The sequence below is a fragment of the Haliotis asinina genome, chromosome 12, assembly GCF_037392515.1.
Source record: "Haliotis asinina isolate JCU_RB_2024 chromosome 12, JCU_Hal_asi_v2, whole genome shotgun sequence".
NCBI lineage: Eukaryota > Metazoa > Mollusca > Gastropoda > Lepetellida > Haliotidae > Haliotis > Haliotis asinina.
Window position 1 is genome coordinate 6,249,557 of NC_090291.1, and position 21,804 is coordinate 6,271,360.

The following is a 21,804-nucleotide window of genomic DNA, read 5'->3' on the forward strand; positions in this document are numbered from 1 at the left end:
GCCACAATTAAGTACCCTACTCAGGCACATTACACTGGACACTCCAACCACTACACAGCAGAGGCCATTTCAAGGCCGTTAAAGGAACTTCTTTGATTTGAAGATCTGAAAGCAAACACTTAAACACTTAAACATGAAGGTCTGATTGCATGTTCCATATAGTTATGCCAATGTATCTGTTTTTCATTTATTTGACCTTTGCAAACGTACAAATTCAGATTCCTGTGAGCTTTAGACCGTATAACTAGCTTTAACCATCCACCGAATGTCTATCTTTGGGAAATCAAGGTTGGCTTAAGTCGATTCTGTGTTCGTTTTGTTATGAGAGTGGATTTTTGGTAAATTGTATTGTTGATTAAGTGATACTAGTTATTGGGTCACAATGTTCAGAGTTTTGAGTGATAATCATTATGGGTCACATTTTGTATCATAAATGTTCATTGCTTTTCGTACTTTGACAGCAGGCTTTAAGGTAGCGCTTTAGAGTTACTTCCCTTTGAGTATGTGTTTTGATTAGTTGTATGTACTTCCGGGAGACTACGAGAAGGTTCTAAGTTAATGGCTATTGTAAACCAAAAGCCACTGTGTTCTGTAATCTGATTGGTTGAAAAACATGATCAAATGGTATTAGATTCCCGGAAGCTGCAAGACTATTCACTGCGCATTGACCTCGTAAACAATTGTTTTGTTGAGTCATCAACAGTGGTGACGTCATTCAAATCATATTGTGACGTAAAGTCAGAATGACGTCACAAATGAGTAACTCCAGACGTTACCATGGGAACCAGCTGAAACGGCCTGCTGATGACACTTCACTGCTGTACCCGTACTCGATGTAAACGAGTGCAGACAGTAAAACCCTTTGGTTTACTTTTGTGTTTACAATGTCGATAAACATCGTGTGTTGCCCAATTTCCGGGTGTTATTGAGTATTTGAAGCACGAGAATGTTTCATTTGAAACCTCCGGCTGACGTCGTCGGTTCCAAATGCATTCCCGTGCTTCAAATACTCAATAACACCCGGAAATTGGCCAACACATGATGTTTATCTCCAAATGGTCGTATTGTGATCGAATGTTCATGACTCAGTGATTTGTATATAAAGGCTGGTTGTAGCATTGACGACACGGACAGACACATGGATTAACTGGAGTACATCATTTGGCTATCACCAATCTCTGTCAACGCTTGATCTACATGACCACTGCCTGCGTTACATTCAGTATAACTGTTTCTCACTCTCAAAGCAAGACTTTGGTGAGTTGACATTGTATTTGTGACCCATTACGTTAGATTTGACTCAGTTGCATTTTACATGAAACCTCTATTGTGAATCATTGTATCTTGCCTTTGCTCTCTGTTTAATGTAAAATATTAAATACTTCAGACTTGTCAGTGTTATATGTTGCTGGTTCTGAGGTGATTTCTTACATCTTTTGTCAGGGCAAATTATTAACCGTAACAATTTCTGTTTTCATTTCACAATTATCCAGTCAAAATTTACCTTTATTATAAAATTAACAATGCGACATACCAAGTGTTAAACTGTCTATGACTGTTTCTTCTATCAATATAGCCATGTCGTTACAATCACGTTTTGAACATTCGGCTTGACTAATGCACAATACCTATACCTAGATGTATCAGTTTACATATGCTTAAAAAATATATTAATTGGAAATACTGATCTATGAAATGTAGTCGTTACTATGCTCGGTTACTGCAGTATTATGTACACATCTGAGGATAACTGGAAACGCTATACCCACTACAAGCCCGTGGCCTATATAAGCTACATATCTATGTTTGATATGAAATGTAAAACCATCAATATGTAGATCTAAGGCATATGTATAAGTTTCTTGGAAACAAAAACTCTCCAGTTTTGATCAAGTTCTGTCGAAACATCATTTACTCTGTAATGTACTTAGTCACCGGCATCGATTAGTACTAGCCAAATAGAAGCCTTTTGTGCATATACATAATGTTACCAGTTGTTGATATAATAACTGTTGTTGTAATACAAAGCTGGTGAAGGTCCATGTTGCGGATATTTTTATTGGTTTATTTGTGTGGGACAGAACATATGACACGTCTAATGAGGAACTATACTCTCCCCCAAAGAAACGCAGTGGCATCTTTAGCTACATGAAAGAATATCGTCATGCCGCGACTTACTGCTGTAAATCGAAAAATTGTCATAGGACGTCAGGACGTTGGGGAGGCTCACATCTGCATTTGCACGTCACGTCAATGTTCACCATCGGTCGTTTATCTGATCAACATCAACACCCCCCAAAAAAACGTACAGCAGGGTACTTCATCTGAGGAAGTGCAGTGTCTGGTTTGAGCGTGAGGCGTGAAGGGTGAGGCGTGAGGCGTAAACCACCCGTAATCGTGTACGAGAACATGGACGTCGCGCCAGAAGACCCTGTTTTGGTCCTGTGTTGCAACGGCTACATCGACGTTGAGGGGCCAGAGATACAATAGCGTACCATTCTAGACTCTACAAAACTGGCGACGTGCATGAGTAAGTGACATGACGAAGAGTAACTGTTTATCACGTCGAAATGAACCTGTGTCGCTCAGGTTGACCGATATGAGGGTGGAAGTGCCACTGTGAGGGGAGCCATGCTACTGATTATTTCACTGAACCAGACTAAGTTGTCTTTTAGAAAAACTAGATCAACACAGCTTTTGCGATCACAAGATGACCTTGGAGCAGGATATATGGAACTACATAAGTACTGGAGTTATCTTTATCTCTCCTGTTACTTTTAACTATTCTTTATTTTCTCAGCCGCGGAAAGTGGCTGAATGGGTTAAACCGGTGCTTTCTAACCTACTCTACCACTACGGGTGGTTAGATGAGCTTTTGTTTCTTCAGAAATTATTTCTTTTTTGTATAAATCATATTCTGGGAATTCATTTGAAACATACTCTATTATAAGATTTGACTTTGCGTGTAGATGCGTAACTGGGCAAATATCTTTGCCTATTGAACAATAACAAGCAAATATATTCAAATTTCCGCATAGTGTTTTTGAACGACAGGAAGATAACTTACATAACTTTAACCTGACCATCAAAACTTTAACTCTTTCTGTGACGACATATTCTGAAATGAAAATCAAACGAAATGATGGTACGACATTGCTATTCTGTATGGGAATACAACGCGGCATGTGTGTCATGGCCTCAGCGTTATTCAAACTGCAGATGTGAAAGAAATCGGAGTTGAATTCATGATTAGGAACGCATTAGCTTATAGTCATTGAATCTCGCACCCTTCGATACTGTCGTGAATATGCTGTTCCGGGGATCAGTTTGAGGTACGGTGTAACGACAACCTTTGTCTATTCGTTACATTATTTACTGAGCATCTCGGATACTCAATACTTTTAGTTAGTTTCAGTTAGTTTCTCTGTCTATACACGTCGCTGGTAATTTCTCACGGTTGACAAATTCAGTATTAATCAATTTTATTCTGTTTTACTTGCTCACGGCACAGTCGTGGTCGTGACAACGCTGCTTTACTTTACTGCAATTAATGTGCAGTCTGTCAAAATCCAACTATGCACGAAGCTATGAATTTAGATTTACATATTTGTAAAAACAGCATTAACTTATAGTCCGTTTCATAGTTATATGTTATGGACTGAGTGGCAGGTTTCGCTTGCTTGTATGTGCTGGGGATTGAATAGACTGTGATGAAACGATTGTGCTTCGAATTGGAACTTTGAAGATCATAACAACAAGAAGGTCTTATCAGTGTAAAACATCGAGTGGTGTAAAGTACCGAGCGGGTATACAGCTCAGTCAGTTTGCTACGGGGTTTATTGTACAGCATTTTACAAAACATATATTCATCTGCGTCATTCAATTCGCTGTTCTATAATAGTTAGAAAACATGCCTTCCAGTTCTTGAAATTGTTGATAATGAGAATGCATGGAAATACATGTATACCAGCGAATTGTGTAATCAAAGGGTTCATATTCTAGACATCTCCATAGATGAAAGTGTGAGATATAAATAAATCTAAATGGGACTTTCTGGTTGGTTTATAAAATCAAAACACAGATCACAGATCTGAGGGATATTCATGGCGTCCACTGGATTCCCCACCCGCCATGGCCAAGGTTGCACAGAATCGTGCATAAACATTCAAAGAGGTCAAAATAACAAAAGCCTGTATTATAATAGGGATCACAATTCCAACCTTCCATATTCTACTGGGAACACTTCATTGTGATCGCTGCCTTTGTTTGGGTTACTAGACTAAGTGCAGTCAAGCATGGTTACAGGCAGACAATGGAGGGATTAGTTTAAGTCGTTTGTCTTTTACATGCAGAAATACACAGATCTACAAAAGTACAGACAACAAAAACGTATGCAAACAAAGTCCTTCTTCCAGCCACATGAAACAATGGAATTGCTGAATCTTCACAACAGTTTCTTGTAGCCTTCCTGGTGTTGATACCAAATATGTGTCCATCATAAACTAAAGTGCGTCCACCTAGAGAGGTGGCAAGAAATCTGAGATTTAGAATTTTAGATGCTAGGATAAAAATCGAGGAAACACTGTATCTAGCTATAGGGGGAGCGTGGAAGATTTCCACCTATTGTCCCTATCATATTAATTGTAGTAAGTATTGGATACGTCAATGAAGACTGAAACGATTTGCTTTCAAATGTTTATATATGTTGTCCATTTTAGGGAGGAAAAAGCAAAGTCGATTGCTAAATCTAGGTACTAAACGTCTTCAGCATCTATTTGAATGTGTAAAACAACAAAAGAAAGTGACTTTGTAGAATCGTACGTTATATCATTTGTACTTTGGTCATATTGCCTTTCCACAAATCAATATCTTAAATATGTAATCTTGAATATTCACTCATAGGTTATTTTCAGTTATGAACATTGGCATGAAACGTGTTCACAGCTCATCTTTATCTAGAACAGACTATAACTGAAAACTCCTCTTCGACGACAGCTAATCTCTTGTTACATCCTTAAGACAAGAACCAGGGAGCGGGCACAGTGAGGTTAAACCATTGACCTGTTCCCCAATGAAAATGCAACGTTCTGTTTAGAGAGAGTACACAGACTATATCAATGAGAAAGTCCAGCATTTAACGTATGGTATTTTCGGCAAACTTGAGTTTATATTTAACAAATTATACAAAAAATTATTAACAAAATAACTGAAATGTCTGTTACTTGTTGATTCCAAATCAGAACTAAGCCTCCTAACCGTACTCCAAAATGCTTCTTTTTCTAATTTAATTCCAGACCGTTTAAAGTTTTAAGTTCTTACATTCTGAGAAACACAAGTAGTATTTGCACAATCTGTTGCCAGACAGACTCGTATACACGGTCCTTTTTACCAGACACCATACGTTTATGGAACCATTTGCCACCCGGAATATTCCACTCGCAGTCGGTAAATTCAGTGAAAACGAGATTACAGACCAAACAAGGAAATATTCTCTTTGATACGACTTTTAGGATTAGATTTTGTCAAATACTTCGTGATCGCCTCAGGCTAGGTTTAACATTCATTGTTTTGACATACATTGTACATATACAAATAATCTGAATTGTGCATGTGGATATCCATTGGAAGATTATCTGCAATTATCCTTGTCTTGCCCTTGTTATTACATAATAAGAATGAGATAAGTATTTCTACACTAACGGGTTTAACCTAATGGTTACTGCAATTAATGTGCAGTCTGTCAAAATCCAACTATGCACGAAGCTATGAATTTAGATTTACATATTTGTAAAAACAGCATTAACTTATAGTCCGTTTCATAGTTATATGTTATGGACTGAGTGGCAGGTTTCGCTTGCTTGTATGTGCTGGGGATTGAATAGACTGTGATGAAACGATTGTGCTTCGAATTGGAGCTTTGAAGATCATAACAACAAGAAGGTCTTATCAGTGTAAAACATCGAGTGGTGTAAAGTACCGAGCGGGTATACAGCTCAGTCAGTTTGCTACGGGGTTTTAAGGTAAGTTCATATTTGCTGTTTGCTAGACATGTCATTCCAGGTGTGCATTCTATTGCAGTGACCGTGTAAGACGAGTGGTTGTGTATGTGAAGCAGAGCGTGATAGCGTTCTCGTACGTGGACTTATACGGGTTATGTAATATACGGGTTAGGCTGATACACAGGTTCGTTGGTGATGTTCGTGGTTTAAATCATTAACACCCCAGCTATATGGCGGCCTTACATGTAGACATCATTGTAGCTTTATTGTACAGCATTTTACAAAACATGTATTCATCTGCGTCATTCAATTCGCTGTTCTATAATAGTTAGAAAACATGCCTTCCAGTTCTTGAAATTGTTGATAATGAGAATGCATGGAAATACATGTATACCAGCGAATTGTGTAATCAAAGGGTTCATATTCTAGACATCTCCATAGATGAAAGTGTGAGATATAAATAGATCTAAATGGAACTTTCTGGTTGGTTTATAAAATCAAAACACAGATCACAGATCTGAGGTATATTCATGGCGTCCACTGGATTCCCCACCCGCCATGGCCAAGGTTGCACAGAATCGTGCACAAACATTCAAAGAGGTCAAAATAACAAAAGCCTGTATTATAATAGGGATCACAATTCCAACCTTCCATATTCTACTGGGAACACTTCATTGTGATCGCTGCCTTTGTTTGGGTTACTAGACTAAGTGCAGTCAAGCATGGTTACAGGCAGACAATGGAGGGATTAGTTTAAGTCGTTTGTCTTTTACATGCAGAAATACACAGATCTACAAAAGTACAGACAACAAAAACGTATGCAAACAAATTCCTTCTTCCAGCCACATGAAACAATGGAATTGCTGAATCTTCACAACAGTTTCTTGTAGCCTTCCTGGTGTTGATACCAAATATGTGTCCATCATAAACTAAAGTGCGTCCACCTAGAGAGGTGGCAAGAAATCTGAGATTTAGAATTTTAGATGCTAGGATAAAAATCGAGGAAACACTGTATCTAGCTATAGGGGGAGCGTGGAAGATTTCCACCTATTGTCCCTATCATATTAATTGTAGTAAGTATTGGATACGTCAATGAAGACTGAAACGATTTGCTTTCAAATGTTTATATATGTTGTCCATTTTAGGGAGGAAAAAGCAAAGTCGATTGCTAAATCTAGGTACTAAACTTCTTCAGCATCTATTTGAATGTGTAAAACAACAAAAGAAAGTGACTTTGTAGAATCGTACGTTATATCATTTGTACTTTGGTCATATTGCCTTTCCACAAATCAATATCTTAAATATGTAATCTTGAATATTCACTCATAGGTTATTTTCAGTTATGAACATTGGCATGAAACGTGTTCACAGCTCATCTTTATCTAGAACAGACTATAACTGAAAACTGCTCTTCGACGACAGCTAATCTCCTGTTACATCCTTAAGACAAGAACCAGGGAGCGGGCACAGTGAGGTTAAACCATCGACCTGTTCCCCAATGAAAATGCAACGTTCTGTTTAGAGATAGTACACAGACTATATCAATGAGAAAGTCCAGCATTTAACGTATGGTATTTTCGGCAAACTTGAGTTTATATTTAACAAATTATACAAAAAATTATTAACAAAATAACTGAAATGTCTGTTACTTGTTGATTCCAAATCAGAACTAAGCCTCCTAACCGTACTCCAAAATGCTTCTTTTTCTAATTTAATTCCAGACCGTTTAAAGTTTTAAGTTCTTACATTCTGAGAAACACAAGTAGTATTTGCACAATCTGTTGCCAGACAGACTCGTATACACGGTCCTTTTTACCAGACACCATACGTTTATGGAACCATTTGCCACCCGGAATATTCCACTCGCAGTCGGTAAATTCAGTGAAAACAGATTCAGATTCAGAAATTCAGATTACAGACCAAACAAGGAAATATTCTCTTTGATACGACTTTTAGGATTAGATTTTGTCAAATACTTCGTGATCGCCTCAGGCTAGGTTTAACATTCATTGTTTTGACATACATTGTACATATACAAATAATCTGAATTGTGCATGTGGATATCCATTGGAAGATTATCTGCAATTATCCCTGTCTTGCCCTTGTTATTACATAATAAGAATCAGATAAGTATTTCTACACTAACGGGTTTAACCTAATGGTTCGTACGTACGTACTGCTTTCAAATATATTCAAATTATTCTAAATCCTTATGTATGCAATTACTATGCATCGTGTAATATACCTTGTAGACGTTTTGCTATCATTATGCATTTCATGTCGTAGTGGAAATATACTTTTCTACACTTCGTTTGACATTAATTATTGACTATATTGCGTTATGTCTGATGGAGCGGCACTTACATATGCGGTTGGCGTGTTGTAATCCATATTTATGCTATGAATATATTTCAAGAATAAAATCTGCCCGCTTTGATAATTTTAAAAACTCACTGACTGATGTGCATATTCACCTACCAGCTGTTCCCTCACTCATACAGCATACTCACATACAAACTGACTCACTTATTTACTCACTTACCCACTCATTCACTTATCTACAAACCCACTCACAGCCTTACCAACCTTACATCCTCCTTACAACCCATTAACCTCCAACTTTCTAAATATTGCATATTGTCAAATATAGTTTTGCCTCTAGGTTATAATAAATATCATTGAGTGTTGTTTTTGGTGTATTTGTATATTTTCTTCAGAAATGGCACAATATGTTTCTGCAACCAATTAGGGTGCATGGGGGTCAAAGTCCCCAAGTTTTATTGGGTATATTTGTGAATTTATATTTCTCTCTCTTCATTCAGATCAATTTAAGATTTATACGTTATTATGAATTTAGTTTTAGGAGGTTTTGGTGGATTTCATCCTTGATATCTCCAGGGTATACGTTCCGATAAGTCTCCACTATACCCTGGATGTATCCACGGCTCAGCCCGATAAATTTATCACCTCCCTTGACTGACTCTTTATTCAATCAGGCCTCTACGCTGGGAAGTTGAGCGAACCAATCACAACTCGCTTTCGCTTTTCAAATAATCTAACCGATTAAAGTTTGCAAAGCAAACCATGCAGAGGTTCTCTGAAAGAGGTAGAAAGAGTTTTTTGCACATACACATGCATTTCTGGGACCTAAAAATATGTCTGTATGAATTCCCCAAAATCTGAGATGCACTACGAGCAAACTTTCGCACCCGCTACCTTTCTTGACACTGGCAAGCTCGACGGCCTAGCTGATTGGCTATTGTGAGAATGCGGAGTCAGCAAAGGGAGGTAATAAAATTATCGGGCCGACCCGTAGATGCGTCCAGGGTATAGTAAAGACTTGTCGGAACGTATACCCTGCAGATATCGAGGATGGGTGGATTTTAGCAATTCATTTAAGCATGGCAACATCAAATTCTCATGTTGTCATATGTTCATACGTCATCACTGTCACTACTGTGATCAGGAGACTGTGACATTATTAGGTAGAGTTGTAAATATAGAAACATCTACACAGTAGTAGTTCTCAAGGACTCTGACATCATGTACACTATACATTAAACAACGATTACACATGGCGATTCATTGTAATGCTGTGTTCAAATTCATTAAACTAGTGCTCAAAAGAAAGTATACAGTATTAGACCAAACTTGAAAGGAACTTCAACAGGCTATTTGATTTGACAGCTAAAATGCACAATTTCATTTCATACAAAGTCGAAAGTACTTGTTCTGACCCTGACAGATGCGTGATATCATTGTCTGAACCTTTGCACAAATAAACATGGCTCCCTTTCCCAACAAAATATTATCAAATGCTTAATCGATAGTAAGTGTGAGCTTCAATACACGCCAAAACACGTCGACGCATGGACGACGTAAGGCAACGAATGACGTTAGGTGTGATCCGTTGCCATTCCCGTCGGAGACATTGTTCCAGTAGCTGAGTGTCGACAGGAGTCGCTGGTAGCCTTCTGATTTGTGGATCCTTGTACATGTAGTCCCATAAGTGTTCTATCAGATTCGTGTCTGTAGAACATGCTGGTCACAGCAAAACAACGAGGTTAGCGTTTTGCAGAAAGCAGTTGGTCAGTCTTGCTGAATGAAGCCCTGCATTAAGTTCTTCTAGACAATGTGGTTGTTGGATAAATGGAAATATAACTTGGTGACAATTGTACTTGTGACAAAATGGTACCAAGTTTTAATATTATAATTGTTTATTATGAAAATGCTGTTGAGGATCCATGGACATTTGGTAAGGAACATATGATTCTTATCGGAAAAATAAAAGGAAAGGCATGACATTCACCAGCATAAATTCGATGGCTGTGAGTTACCGTGTGCAGTGAGCGTTATACCCCATGTCCATACTTCCAAGTACATTATGATACATATCCATCTAATCCACCAAAGGTAATGCATTGGAACTGAATAAAATCATCATGAACATGCAGATACATTTTCCTTGATCATGATGATGTTTTGCAGTGCACTGTTCTTCGCTATATAGATCCATCTGCTGCAAACAGGCGTCATGTAGAATCGATTAAAAATCAAACGCAACACTGCACAACACTCGACACTTTCTGCTTCATATTTCATCATTCATTTGAACATTACTTCACAGTTAAGAAACACCATCAAATGGGACATTAATTAGCTATTATATGTTCAACTTCAGCATGGCCATGTTTTCGTGTCACTTCCAAAACGCTTTACAATTTACAAGTACTTAAGTACAAGCACATGTCGAGTTTTGAAAATAGCATTGGCAAACACTCTTCGATACCTGTCTAATTGTTGCCAAAGCAGTATCCACTAAAAAGTTGCCAAAGCGGTATCCACTGAAAATAAGAGTTCAGTGATCAGTTTAAAGCTGTGATGACATTTTATCTTATGTCACACATAAATGTCGTTTTCTGATTGGCTGAGCGCTCTTCTGTTATATTTAATGTAGCCCGCTGACAAGCGTTGTACATTGCAATACACCCCGCTGACAACAGCTGCTCATTCGTTACTTCATAGTAGTTACTGTTTTTAAATCTCGAATAGCATTAAATGATGCATGAGGCAGGGAAGTTACAGATTGTTTTGCGAATAAAAATCGATGGAAGGGAGATAATTCTAAATCGTTTTTTTTTCTATCGTCCGCAAAATCTAGCGATGGCTACGAAAACATTTGACTCTTTTCATTAAATAAATTTCAACAAAACGTTTAATGTTGTCCCACTGAGGATTTGAACAAGGGAATTATATCGCGGCGACTTTACTAGGACAGTACCTACAGGGAAAGATGCAAGATGCAAGATGCAAGATGCAAGATTCGAATCGTTTGATTTGCACAGGCTGGCTGAACTGTACTATTCGATACCTAAGCTTCAAACAGTTCACAGTTAACGTTGTCGTGTTCGGTAAGGTGATAATAAACTAACATTTACGGTACCTCAACCCATGCACACACCCCCCAAGTCTTTCGCCCAGTACTGGGGGCGATGAAGTAGCCCAGTGGGTATATCATCCACTCGTCATGCTGTAGCCCCGGGTTCTATTCCCCACACATGTACAATATGTGAACCCCAGTTTTGGTGTCCCCCGCCGTGATATTGCTTGAATATACCAATAAGATACATACTCACCCTGAACTAACAGCATGCTAGAGCTTCATGATACCTTTCATTGGGAAATAGTTAACGATTGTCCAGGTTGTCCTGACGTTTGCACCCATTACACAGATGCTTACACGTTCAGACCCCTTGTAAAAAGTATTCGGACACTTGACGTAATTACCATGAAGTGAGTTTAGGATGGATCTTTGTAAAATTTTACTGGCAAATTGGAAACCATCTCTGCTCCTCGCACATAATTTCAGTTCAAATTTGCGACTACAATTTAATAATGACATCACATTTATCAACTTACGTATGGATCCACCATGCAAATTTCCCATAGGACGCCATGTTAAAGGATTTCAGGGCACTGTACACATGTTGATTAAATTGTCGCCATTCGATAAATAAGCAACGAAAAATCAAACAGAAATTATGTGATTGTAGGTAAGATGATTCCCTACAAATGTTCAAAATTTTATGTTGGTCTTACGAAAATTAGATTCATGAAAATTGTTTATGATCCACTTACGGAAGCGTATAGGGCCACGGTGAAATTTGTTTGGTGTCACTATCTCCTACGTAGGACTTAATATCTCTTACGTAGGACTTACTATCTCTTACGTAGGACTTAGGAATACAATCTTCTACTTCGGAGTTACTATCTCCTACGTAGGTGATACTAACTCCTACGTAGGAGATAGTACGTCCTACGTAGGTGGTGTTAAGTACTAAGTCCCATGCAGGAGATACTAAGTAGTAAGTCCTACGTAGGACATATTAAGTCCTACGTAATATGACGTAGGAGATATCAAGTCCGACGTAGGAGATAGTGACACGAAAAACATTGTTCACCGTGGCCCTAATACGCTGCCGTACACACTAAATTAAAATGTAAGTCTATGATAATTACGTCAAGTGTCCGAATACTTGTTGCATGGGTCTGTAGATGCACTCTGATGTTATAATGAAACAGAATTCTTATGCTATAAAGAATAAAAACAAAATACACTAAATTTGCATAAAATGTTTGTTAGCGGCTCACAATGGCCGCCCGAGAACTCCCAATATTTCTGAATTCGTCAATGCACAGCATTAATAGTCGAACGTATTCCTCAGCCTAACTGAAGGCCGCTGTTGTATATCTACGACATGTCATTCCATCTACATCTGAGTCCTGACCGCTTCAGATGATACTCACAAAGATGTTTTCAGTTGAACTTACGATTTATTTGAACCCCTCAATCCATCATTAAATTATTGATATTTATTTTTGTATTTCTAGCTTACAATGAGTGACGGATATTCTCCAGATGCCACGGAAGAACAGAAGGCTGTGGCACAGGACCTCTTGGATAAGATTGTGGACAAGAATGTAAAGGATACAGTTATATACTCCCGCTACTCGGAAACAAGCGATCGGTATGATATGGTAGGTTGCAGCTGCGACAGTGGCGTGGTAGCACGTTCATGCCCAAGACACACATCCACATATTACGCACGCGACACGACACGACACGAGACACGACACGACATCGCAGCGCAGCGCAGCGCACCGCAGCGCAGCGCAGCGCACCGCACCGGAGCGCAGCGCAGCGCAACGCACCAAAACAAAACAAAACAAAACAAAACAAAACAAAACAAAACAAAACAAAACCATATAGACTCATCCAAACATTGGTTTAGACTGAGTTTTGGTTATCATTTCCTAACAAGTTTTAAATCTTAATTTGCATCCTCTTACGGAAGTGTATGTTACTTGTTTCATCAGGTATCAAATCAGGTGATCAATGGCATTAGATAAACGACCTCCTTATATTGCACCAGTATTTCAAAGGCTCACACATGTTAATACGTATGTACCGTTAGATTAGCACGATAATAAGAAACGGTATTTCTGGCGGCAAATTTCATTATTATTATTGGAAGAGTATACAGCTTAACTTATTATAGAAAGCTGATATTTGCTTCAAAATTGCACTAAACATTGCTTCAGTTTTCTTACGCCATGCGCTTTGGCTATTACGTAAAATAAGGTTATTGCTGACAGGCTATGGTCGTCTGCAACTACAATGGCCCCAAAGAGACGGCTGCCGTTGTTGCGGAATATTTCCAAAGGAACAGAGAAGATGTGCGTCTTTTGGATGTAGCTGCTGGCACTGGTCTCTGTGCTGTGGAGGTATATAAGATGCAATGGCAGCTCTAAACTGTCACATCCATTTTTAGCATGCACTATTGCAGTGTAAAGAAAGTATGGAAAACCATTTACTGGTAAAAAGACATCCTATTCCTTTCATATTGTACCAAGAGAAACTAGGTCACAAAATTTGATGAAAATCTAAGACCCTGTGTATAGATGATTTAATAATATGCTAAACACTACTGTATCTCTAATTTCTAATTTTCTAGAATAATACCAAAAGAATATATGTCCACTAGCTCCGTAAATATGGGTTCCTGAAGATGGACGCCTTGGATGCCAGTCCCGGGATGCTGGAGGAAGCTAAAGCTAAAGGGCTGTATGACCAGTACATTACTGACATTTTAGGAGAAAATACGCTTGACATTTCAACAGGTGGGTAAATCTCATAAATATAGAAACGGTTTTGTGTTATTCATTAAAAGGGAGCACATACCAATATGGCGACAAAGTGGATCAGGTGTTAACTTGTTACGCCGAACGCCCCGGTTCGATTGCCTATATGGTCACAATGTGTGAAGCCCATTTCTGGTGTCCCCACCGTCATATGGGATCATGATAAGGAGTACAATTTGGCAATTATTCACTACCGACAACGACAGATGACAAGGTTTGGTTTGGTTTTATAGTTTAAGGGCAACGTGGGCCAATAAGAGACCTATTTGCACCAAACCAAACACATTGAACTGATGTAATAAACCGTCATATGTAATTTAAATTCATTACAATTTCACAAGTAATTGTTTAGATAAAAGAAACGAGAAAACTATCAAAATCAATTTGGATAGATGGGTACATATATCGAGTAACCACTGTTTTGTGTTACGGATTAAAAACCTGAAGTACTCAATTTAGTTTCTGAAACACGAAATACTCAGTCATTACAAAAGCGGTAGATTCAGCTGGCAAAGTGTTTAGAATGATTTGAAACCACAGAACTACGAGGGGATGTCAATAAGTTTTGAGTCTTGCATAGAAAAAACACAAAATATTGGTATGAATCACATTTATTTTTCAACATAGTTCCTTTGTGAGTCAAGACACTTGTTCCATCTTTTGTGCCAGTCGCTGATGCCATCTCTGTAGAGGGCGCCATTTTGGTCCTCAAACCAAGCCTCAGTAATGTAAGCTCATTATCATCCTGAAATCAAGTATTTCTTGAGATGTGGGAACAGATGGTAATCATTTGGTGCCAGGTCTGGAGAGCAGGGGGGATGCGGCAACATTTCGTATCCGCATTCCTGGACAGCAGCGGCTGCAACGCGAGAGGTGTGTACTGGAGCATTGTCTTGATGTAGAAGAATACCACGTCTGATCTTGCCCCGGCGCTTCTCCTTGATTGACTGTCGCACTTGCCTGAACACGTTAGCGTAATAATCCTCATTCATTGTTCTTCCTTTTCGTACGTAATCTATGTGGATGACGCCTTTTCTATCCCAGAAGACTGTCGCCATTACCTTCTGCACTGATCTGGAGGCTTTAACGTTTTGGTCCTGGGAGAAGTGACATGTTTCCATTCCATGGATTCTTGTTTGCTCTCAGGATCATAGTGGTGGATCCAGGTTTCATCACAGGTTACTAGCCTAAAGTGAAATTCTTCTGGATTCTTGTTGTATCTGGTTAGCATGGATTTGCTTATGGTGACCCTTGTTTGCTTCATTTCATCTGTAAGCATTCTTGGCACCCATCTTGCGTACACCTTAGACATGGCGAGATGTTCATGAAGAAATGTCTCGATGGATCCGTGTGAAATGCCTGTGGTCTCCTCTAACTCGTGGAGTGTGATTCGACGATTTTCCAGCACAAGTCTATGCACTCTGTCAATGTTTTCCTGACAAGTGCTTGTTGTTGGGCGACCTGGACGGGGGTCATCTTCAAGACTCTCTCTACCATGCTTAAATTCATTGACCCATCGTTTGATGGTAGCAGATGAAGGGGAAGACTTCCCATAAACTTCTGAAAGCCTTTCTGCAATGTTCTTCGCCGAGTTTCCTTCAAGAACTAAAAACTTAATTACTGCTCTATACTCAATGTTATTCATTTTCACTGCCGTGAGGGGGGTCTCTTTCTGTCAATGTGAGCTGTTCAATAACTTCTGCGAGTAGGATACCAAAACTTATATATCACATCAGCTCCACCCCAAGGTTCAATGTCGTACCATAGGCTGTGACACCTGGGTATGAAAAATGCTCAAGGCTCAAAACGTATTGACATCCCCTCGTAAATCTGTCTAAGCCATTCAAGAGCCCGTTTAGATTACATCCTATTTTCCAGATGACGTGACAACAGCTAGAATTGTGCTTTGCACAGACCCATATATGACATTAGTGTCCAAAACTGTTTCTAAAGTAAATGCATCATCAACCTCACGTACATAGACATCTTTCACGAAACCTTTACTAAGGTTAACTCCCATTCATTAACACTGCACTAAGGTTACCTTAGTGACTTATAATCACCTCAATGCTTGGTGAAAGGAGGTCTGGCACTTCTGAGATTTTGTCTTATGTTATCACGCCCAGCGCATGCAAAAAGATAATGCTTGATATTTTCAGGCGTTTCAAAATTGCAATGGCCACATTTAGAAGAAACCTTCTTATCTATAATAGTCCTGTAATCACATGTCTGTATTCCATATTATTCTACCAACACATGTGTGATCTAGGGGAATGCAAGATGCAGTCCGTGAATGTGGTGGTTGTGTCATATTTTACACATTGTTTTACAGATACATACGACGCCGTTGTTATGTGTGGATTCAGTACTGAAATACTGCAAAGATTACCTATGACAGCTTTTGAAGAACTGATAAGGATAGTCAAACCAGGTTCGTTGTTATGGCACAGTTAAACAGGCTCCTCGTACCTCATCATTTCGTCTTTAAACAATGCACGAAATAAGGTCTAGATTTCTGACGGATGGTCTATATTTACAGCTTGCCAGCCTGATGGCCTAGCAATTTTGTAGATATTCATACATCTGAGTAAATACACCATATCCTTGTTTCAAAGACTGCTTTAAAACATGCTTGGGTTCCTAAGCCGTTGTCAGAATAGGTGAGGCTAATATCGCACGATTTCTTTGATAGTGCATTATACCCTAATAGAAAACCCTAATAGACGTCGGAACTAGCGCTTCTTTATTTTTATACCATGGTGGTAGCGTAGTGGTTGCAACGACTGCTCACAACGCCGGATACCTGGGTTCCATTCTCCACATGGGTGCAATGCATTGATAAGGTGGAATATTACTTAAACCTGCTTAAAATCATACTCACTCTCTCACACTTTACATAATTGTTCAACGTTTGGTTTAAATTGACCTATTTTTTTGTTATTGTTGACTTGTTAGAACATGTATTACAAGCGATGTCCCGCTTAAGCATTTCTTAGAAATGAAATTTCATAAAAGTAAGCTTTCATGTTTATGTCTTCTGTTTGACAAACAGCCAGTGTTGCATTTGAGAGAGCACGTTTATTGGAACAGTATACAGCTTAACGTGTCATGGTAAGTTGATATTCAACTCCAAATGGCCAAATGCATTGGTTCAGTTGGATTACAATGAAGAAATGTATGTACTGAACTGCAAAAGAAACGCAGCTCTGGCTCATTGTCAGTTAGAAGACATAAACATGAACGCCTACTTATATATATTCATTCATTCTTCCGTAGGCGGCTACTTCATCAACACCGGGAGGAAGACGATGTACACCCATGACGATGGTAAAGCAGAACAACTGAAAAGACAACTTAAAACACTGGAAGCAAATGGCAAATGGAAGCGTGTGAAAATGAAACATTTCAAGAATTATTTGAAAGGGGCTGATGGCGCCGTTAGTGTCCATATGATTTGCAAATGATATATTGCATGACGTCTCTTGTTCCTAAAGTCTTAAGTACTCATCTGAACACTACAATCCTTTGGTACAATACCTGTTACTTATCTTGTTAGATTTTCATTCACATTTTGAACACACCTCTATATGGACATTTTAACACTTACAATGACTCAAGGTATTATTGTTTAACATCACATAATAACACGTGTTCGGTATTGTTTGTATTAATGATATGACAAGACGTCAAGTATTATTTGTGGCTTGTATAATAGATTACACATTTATATGATATATTTCATTGTTCTATATCGACATAGATTAACCCAGTGTGGACTTTGTATGTCTATTTCATAGAGACATATTAATGTTTTAATTGGAAGTCTTGAGAATGAATGTTTGCATTTAATCCAGATTAAATGTGTTTTTCAGTGGTCGAAGAAACGCAACCAAGCATATTGTGCTTCGAAATGAATAAAAATAGGTGACTGATTTCCACCGAGATACAATTTTCTTGTTGACTGTTGTTTGTGGCCCTACCTTGAAACATTTGTCTTTCCATTTCACTCGCGGCAGTAAAAGTTTAACACTGATTCTGTGTGCAGTTTGAGTGTCACAATAACTATTGCCTTTGAGGATATATTCCAGTTAGTTCTTAATTATACTTCTTGTCGTGTGCCATCTGAGTGGAACTGGGTCTTTTTTCTCAAAAGGGCACTGGTTATCGTCATCATTAAAGTCTTTTGGATCGGCATAGGTTGTATTTTCTTTGCAATGGAGGTGATGGCTTCATTTCGGAAAATCGGTCATAGTCTTTAAACGGACAATGCCGACTTTGGATTTTCTGGACCTTGAACACTGTTTGATTTTTTCAGATCATTATTCTAGAATCGCGTACACAACAAGCACAGACAGTGGGTAGAATAATATTTCGTGAGTTATTACTCCTCGTGAGGAAGGAGCAAGTCTTGCAAAACTTCATTCTGTTACTACATGTCACTCTTATGTTGTGGCACAACAAGCCCTCATCACAGTTTATCTTGTCACACACAGAAATGTCGTTTTATGATTGGCCCAGTGCTCTTCTATTGTTTTCACTGTACACCGCTTAGAAGCAAGTAACAGTTTCTATCTACCCGGCTGGGAATGCCGAACTCATATGATACTTCGTGGTCGTAATTCTTTTTCTTGAATAACTTTGAATCACTATGTACAGAAAAGATATGATATGATAATGATATAGCGCACATATCCACGCAGTAGTCCTTGCTCAAGGCGCTGGTATTTTTTCCTTGATCACTGGATGTCAATGTCAACAGCACGTCATATTTCAATCTCAACTCCCTGGGGAGTATACAACTCTTGCCGCCACTTGGCGCACAGAGTTTATTGAGGCTCTCTCATCCTAACGAGGTACCCATTCACATCTGGGTGGACTGGGACACATAGTCACAATACTTTGTCCATGTTCACTGCACGTTGCTGTACACACAACTAGCTATAGGTGTTTGCACGTATTCATATGGCCACCATCTTGTCAGATACCAACGGATTCGTGGGTTCTATTAAGTGCACAGTGCTGTGTACTGTACACTAGGGCTTGTTACTACACTGAAAGAGTCAGCACACAGGGTGGACTCCAAGGTTTTCACACCCGGTCACAGGTGGGCTCGATCCCGACACCTCAACTTCGCTGGATCACTAGCCTGGCGCCTTAGCCAGCTCGCCCCTTATATTTTGCAAATGGAAATCAATACAAACCCACCCCCCACCCCCCCACCCCCAAACATGTATACCTGTGCTCCAAATAATTCATACATTCATACATTCAAGGTGTTGCCTGGGATTTTCATCGTTCAGTCTGCTTTTCTAGATGAAAATGTCACAGGATAATTTTTCGAATTCAATTTTCTTCCTACATTGATGGGTCGTGAGTTAGCCTAATGGATAGAGTGTTGGCTCGTCACGTCGAAGGCTCGGGTTCAGTTCCCCACATGGGTATAATGTGTGTCGCTCAATTCTGGTGTCCACCGCTGTTGTATTGCTGGAATATTGCTAAAAGCGGCGTAAAACCATACTCACTCCTACATTGGCCAGAATCGCTGATGTGATTGACACGTCAACGCATCCCGATTGCTCATGCTGTTGATCACTATATTGCTGCAGACTCGATTACGTACAGACCACCTCCATTTAGCTAGAACGTTGGTGCGTGTGGTGTAAAACAAAACTCACTCACACTCCTGCATTGGTTGCATGGCCCTCTGTGCTGCTATCGAAGCATGCCAGGGACACCATCACGTTCATGTATTGCTATATATCAGTATGCATCTCAGCGACGCTGTTGTAGTGGTATGTCTATCATATCATGCTAAACAACAGTGCACTGGATTGCATTGGGCTAGTCTGTGTTGATAGCAAGTACGTTTGTTATAAACAAAAGAATATCCTTGTCACGTAATGTGCAAATTTGGCATATGATGTGTCGCCACTGCTCCCGACTGTAATGACACCGCTCAGTACATGCCACAGACATCTTTTTGGTGTCCCCGGGGACAGTAGGGAACACTAGGCGTTCGCTTGTCACGTCTAACACCAGGGTTAGATTCACCACAAGGGCACAATGTATGAAACCCTGAAACCCATTTCTGGTGTCCACCGCCGTGATATTACTGGAATATTGCTAAAAGCGGCTTTAAATGTTTTACGTCACTCACCCTGGCGTCCCCGAGAATACATTCACTCCTCTGATATCAGTCATGTTTAGCTGCGTGCACAAAACGTCATGCCACACGTGTTGCATATTGCTTGTACGGAAAACATATTTTGTAAAAAATACCCAATTACTGTAAAAGAAGTATAGATCAGATTATAATAAAATGACGAAACAATGGTCAGTTTAAATCAAAGACAGGTTCTCGTTGCGCCGACGTCAATCTTGGCTTTTTCTGGTGAGATTTCCCAGGAACAGGAACATAAAGCGTTAGTACATGGGACAATAATCACAATTTTGCGAAAATGCGTGCAAAACACGTACCAGTGCTTTTGGTTGCATTTTGACAAATGAAACATGATGGTTGCGATCTATACGATCAGTGTTCTTCGATACTTTTACTAGACATGTCCTACTATCTGGAAACACCGAACTGTTTGACACTTCCAAGATGGCGGGAGGTATCGGAACGTGCGCCAGTCAGTGCACAAAGTTGACAACATGCGTCTCGTTCGTCTTAGACCAGAATGGGACTTGTTATGATGGGACCAGTTGTAATCCTATCGTGCTACCGGAAACCGTGATATTTTATGAAATGAGCGTGTTTCATTAACGTTATCTTTCTTAATCATGTTCGAATTTTTACCTCTTGGCCTACTACAGTCTAATGTCTGATGTTTTTTCCATACTTGGACGGATACCGTATGTTCCTTGTTTCTGTTGTCACCTAAACAACTGAGAGTGTACTTACCAACCACTGTCATTTACAAACACCATGGTACACTGATGACCCAACTATTTGATAGACATTATAGAAATTGGTGGGTCTTTAATAAAGAATACAACTTCATGCCCAGCATATCACATGATACCATGAATGTAAACAGTTTTATGTCGGTTTTACCAATAGTTCAGCACTATCACGTCGGGCAACACCGAAGATGGCCTTCACACGTTGTACCCATGTGGGGAATCGAACCCAGATCTTCGGTTTGACGTACAAATACAGACAAGAACGAGACATGGGTGGTATTTAACAGGAAGGTAGCTTGGTATTGGCATTCATGCTTCGTGTAAGGGGGCGGTGAAATAGCCAAGCGGTTCTCCCGTAACCCCGATGACCGGAGTTCTATTCCCCACCTTGGAACATAGTGTGAAACGCATTTCAGGAGTCCCCGAAGTCATGTTGCTAGACTTGCTAAAACGGCCTAATGCGCACTCACTAATGACCTTGCCTTTCACTCATGACTGTTTAATAATGCAAGGACTAGATGATTTTAAACCGCTTCGGACATTTTATATCACGTCAGATATTTTATGGTGAGCTCAAAGTGACCCAGGGCATTGCTGGTATTGTGAGATACTGCAGATTACACACAAGGTTCAAAGTTCACCCGTCACTATGCTCGGACTTTATGACATAATGTGCTCACCTGTCTCTAACTGCAAA

At 39.4% G+C, this 21,804-nt stretch overlaps 1 protein-coding gene across 1 annotated transcript; it reads left to right on the forward strand.

Moving 5' to 3' along the window:
- The first annotated feature begins 5,930 nt into the window (after positions 1–5,930).
- On the forward strand, positions 5,931–18,150 carry LOC137258891 (methyltransferase-like protein 27). The gene is made up of 6 exons (XM_067796587.1): positions 5,931–6,020; positions 12,891–13,037; positions 13,656–13,784; positions 14,045–14,180; positions 16,534–16,632; positions 17,478–18,150. Exons 2-6 carry the CDS (start codon positions 12,897–12,899, stop codon positions 17,663–17,665), a joined length of 693 nt encoding a protein of 230 aa, XP_067652688.1. The 5' UTR covers positions 5,931–6,020; positions 12,891–12,896; the 3' UTR covers positions 17,666–18,150.
- The last annotated feature ends 3,654 nt before the right edge of the window (positions 18,151–21,804 follow it).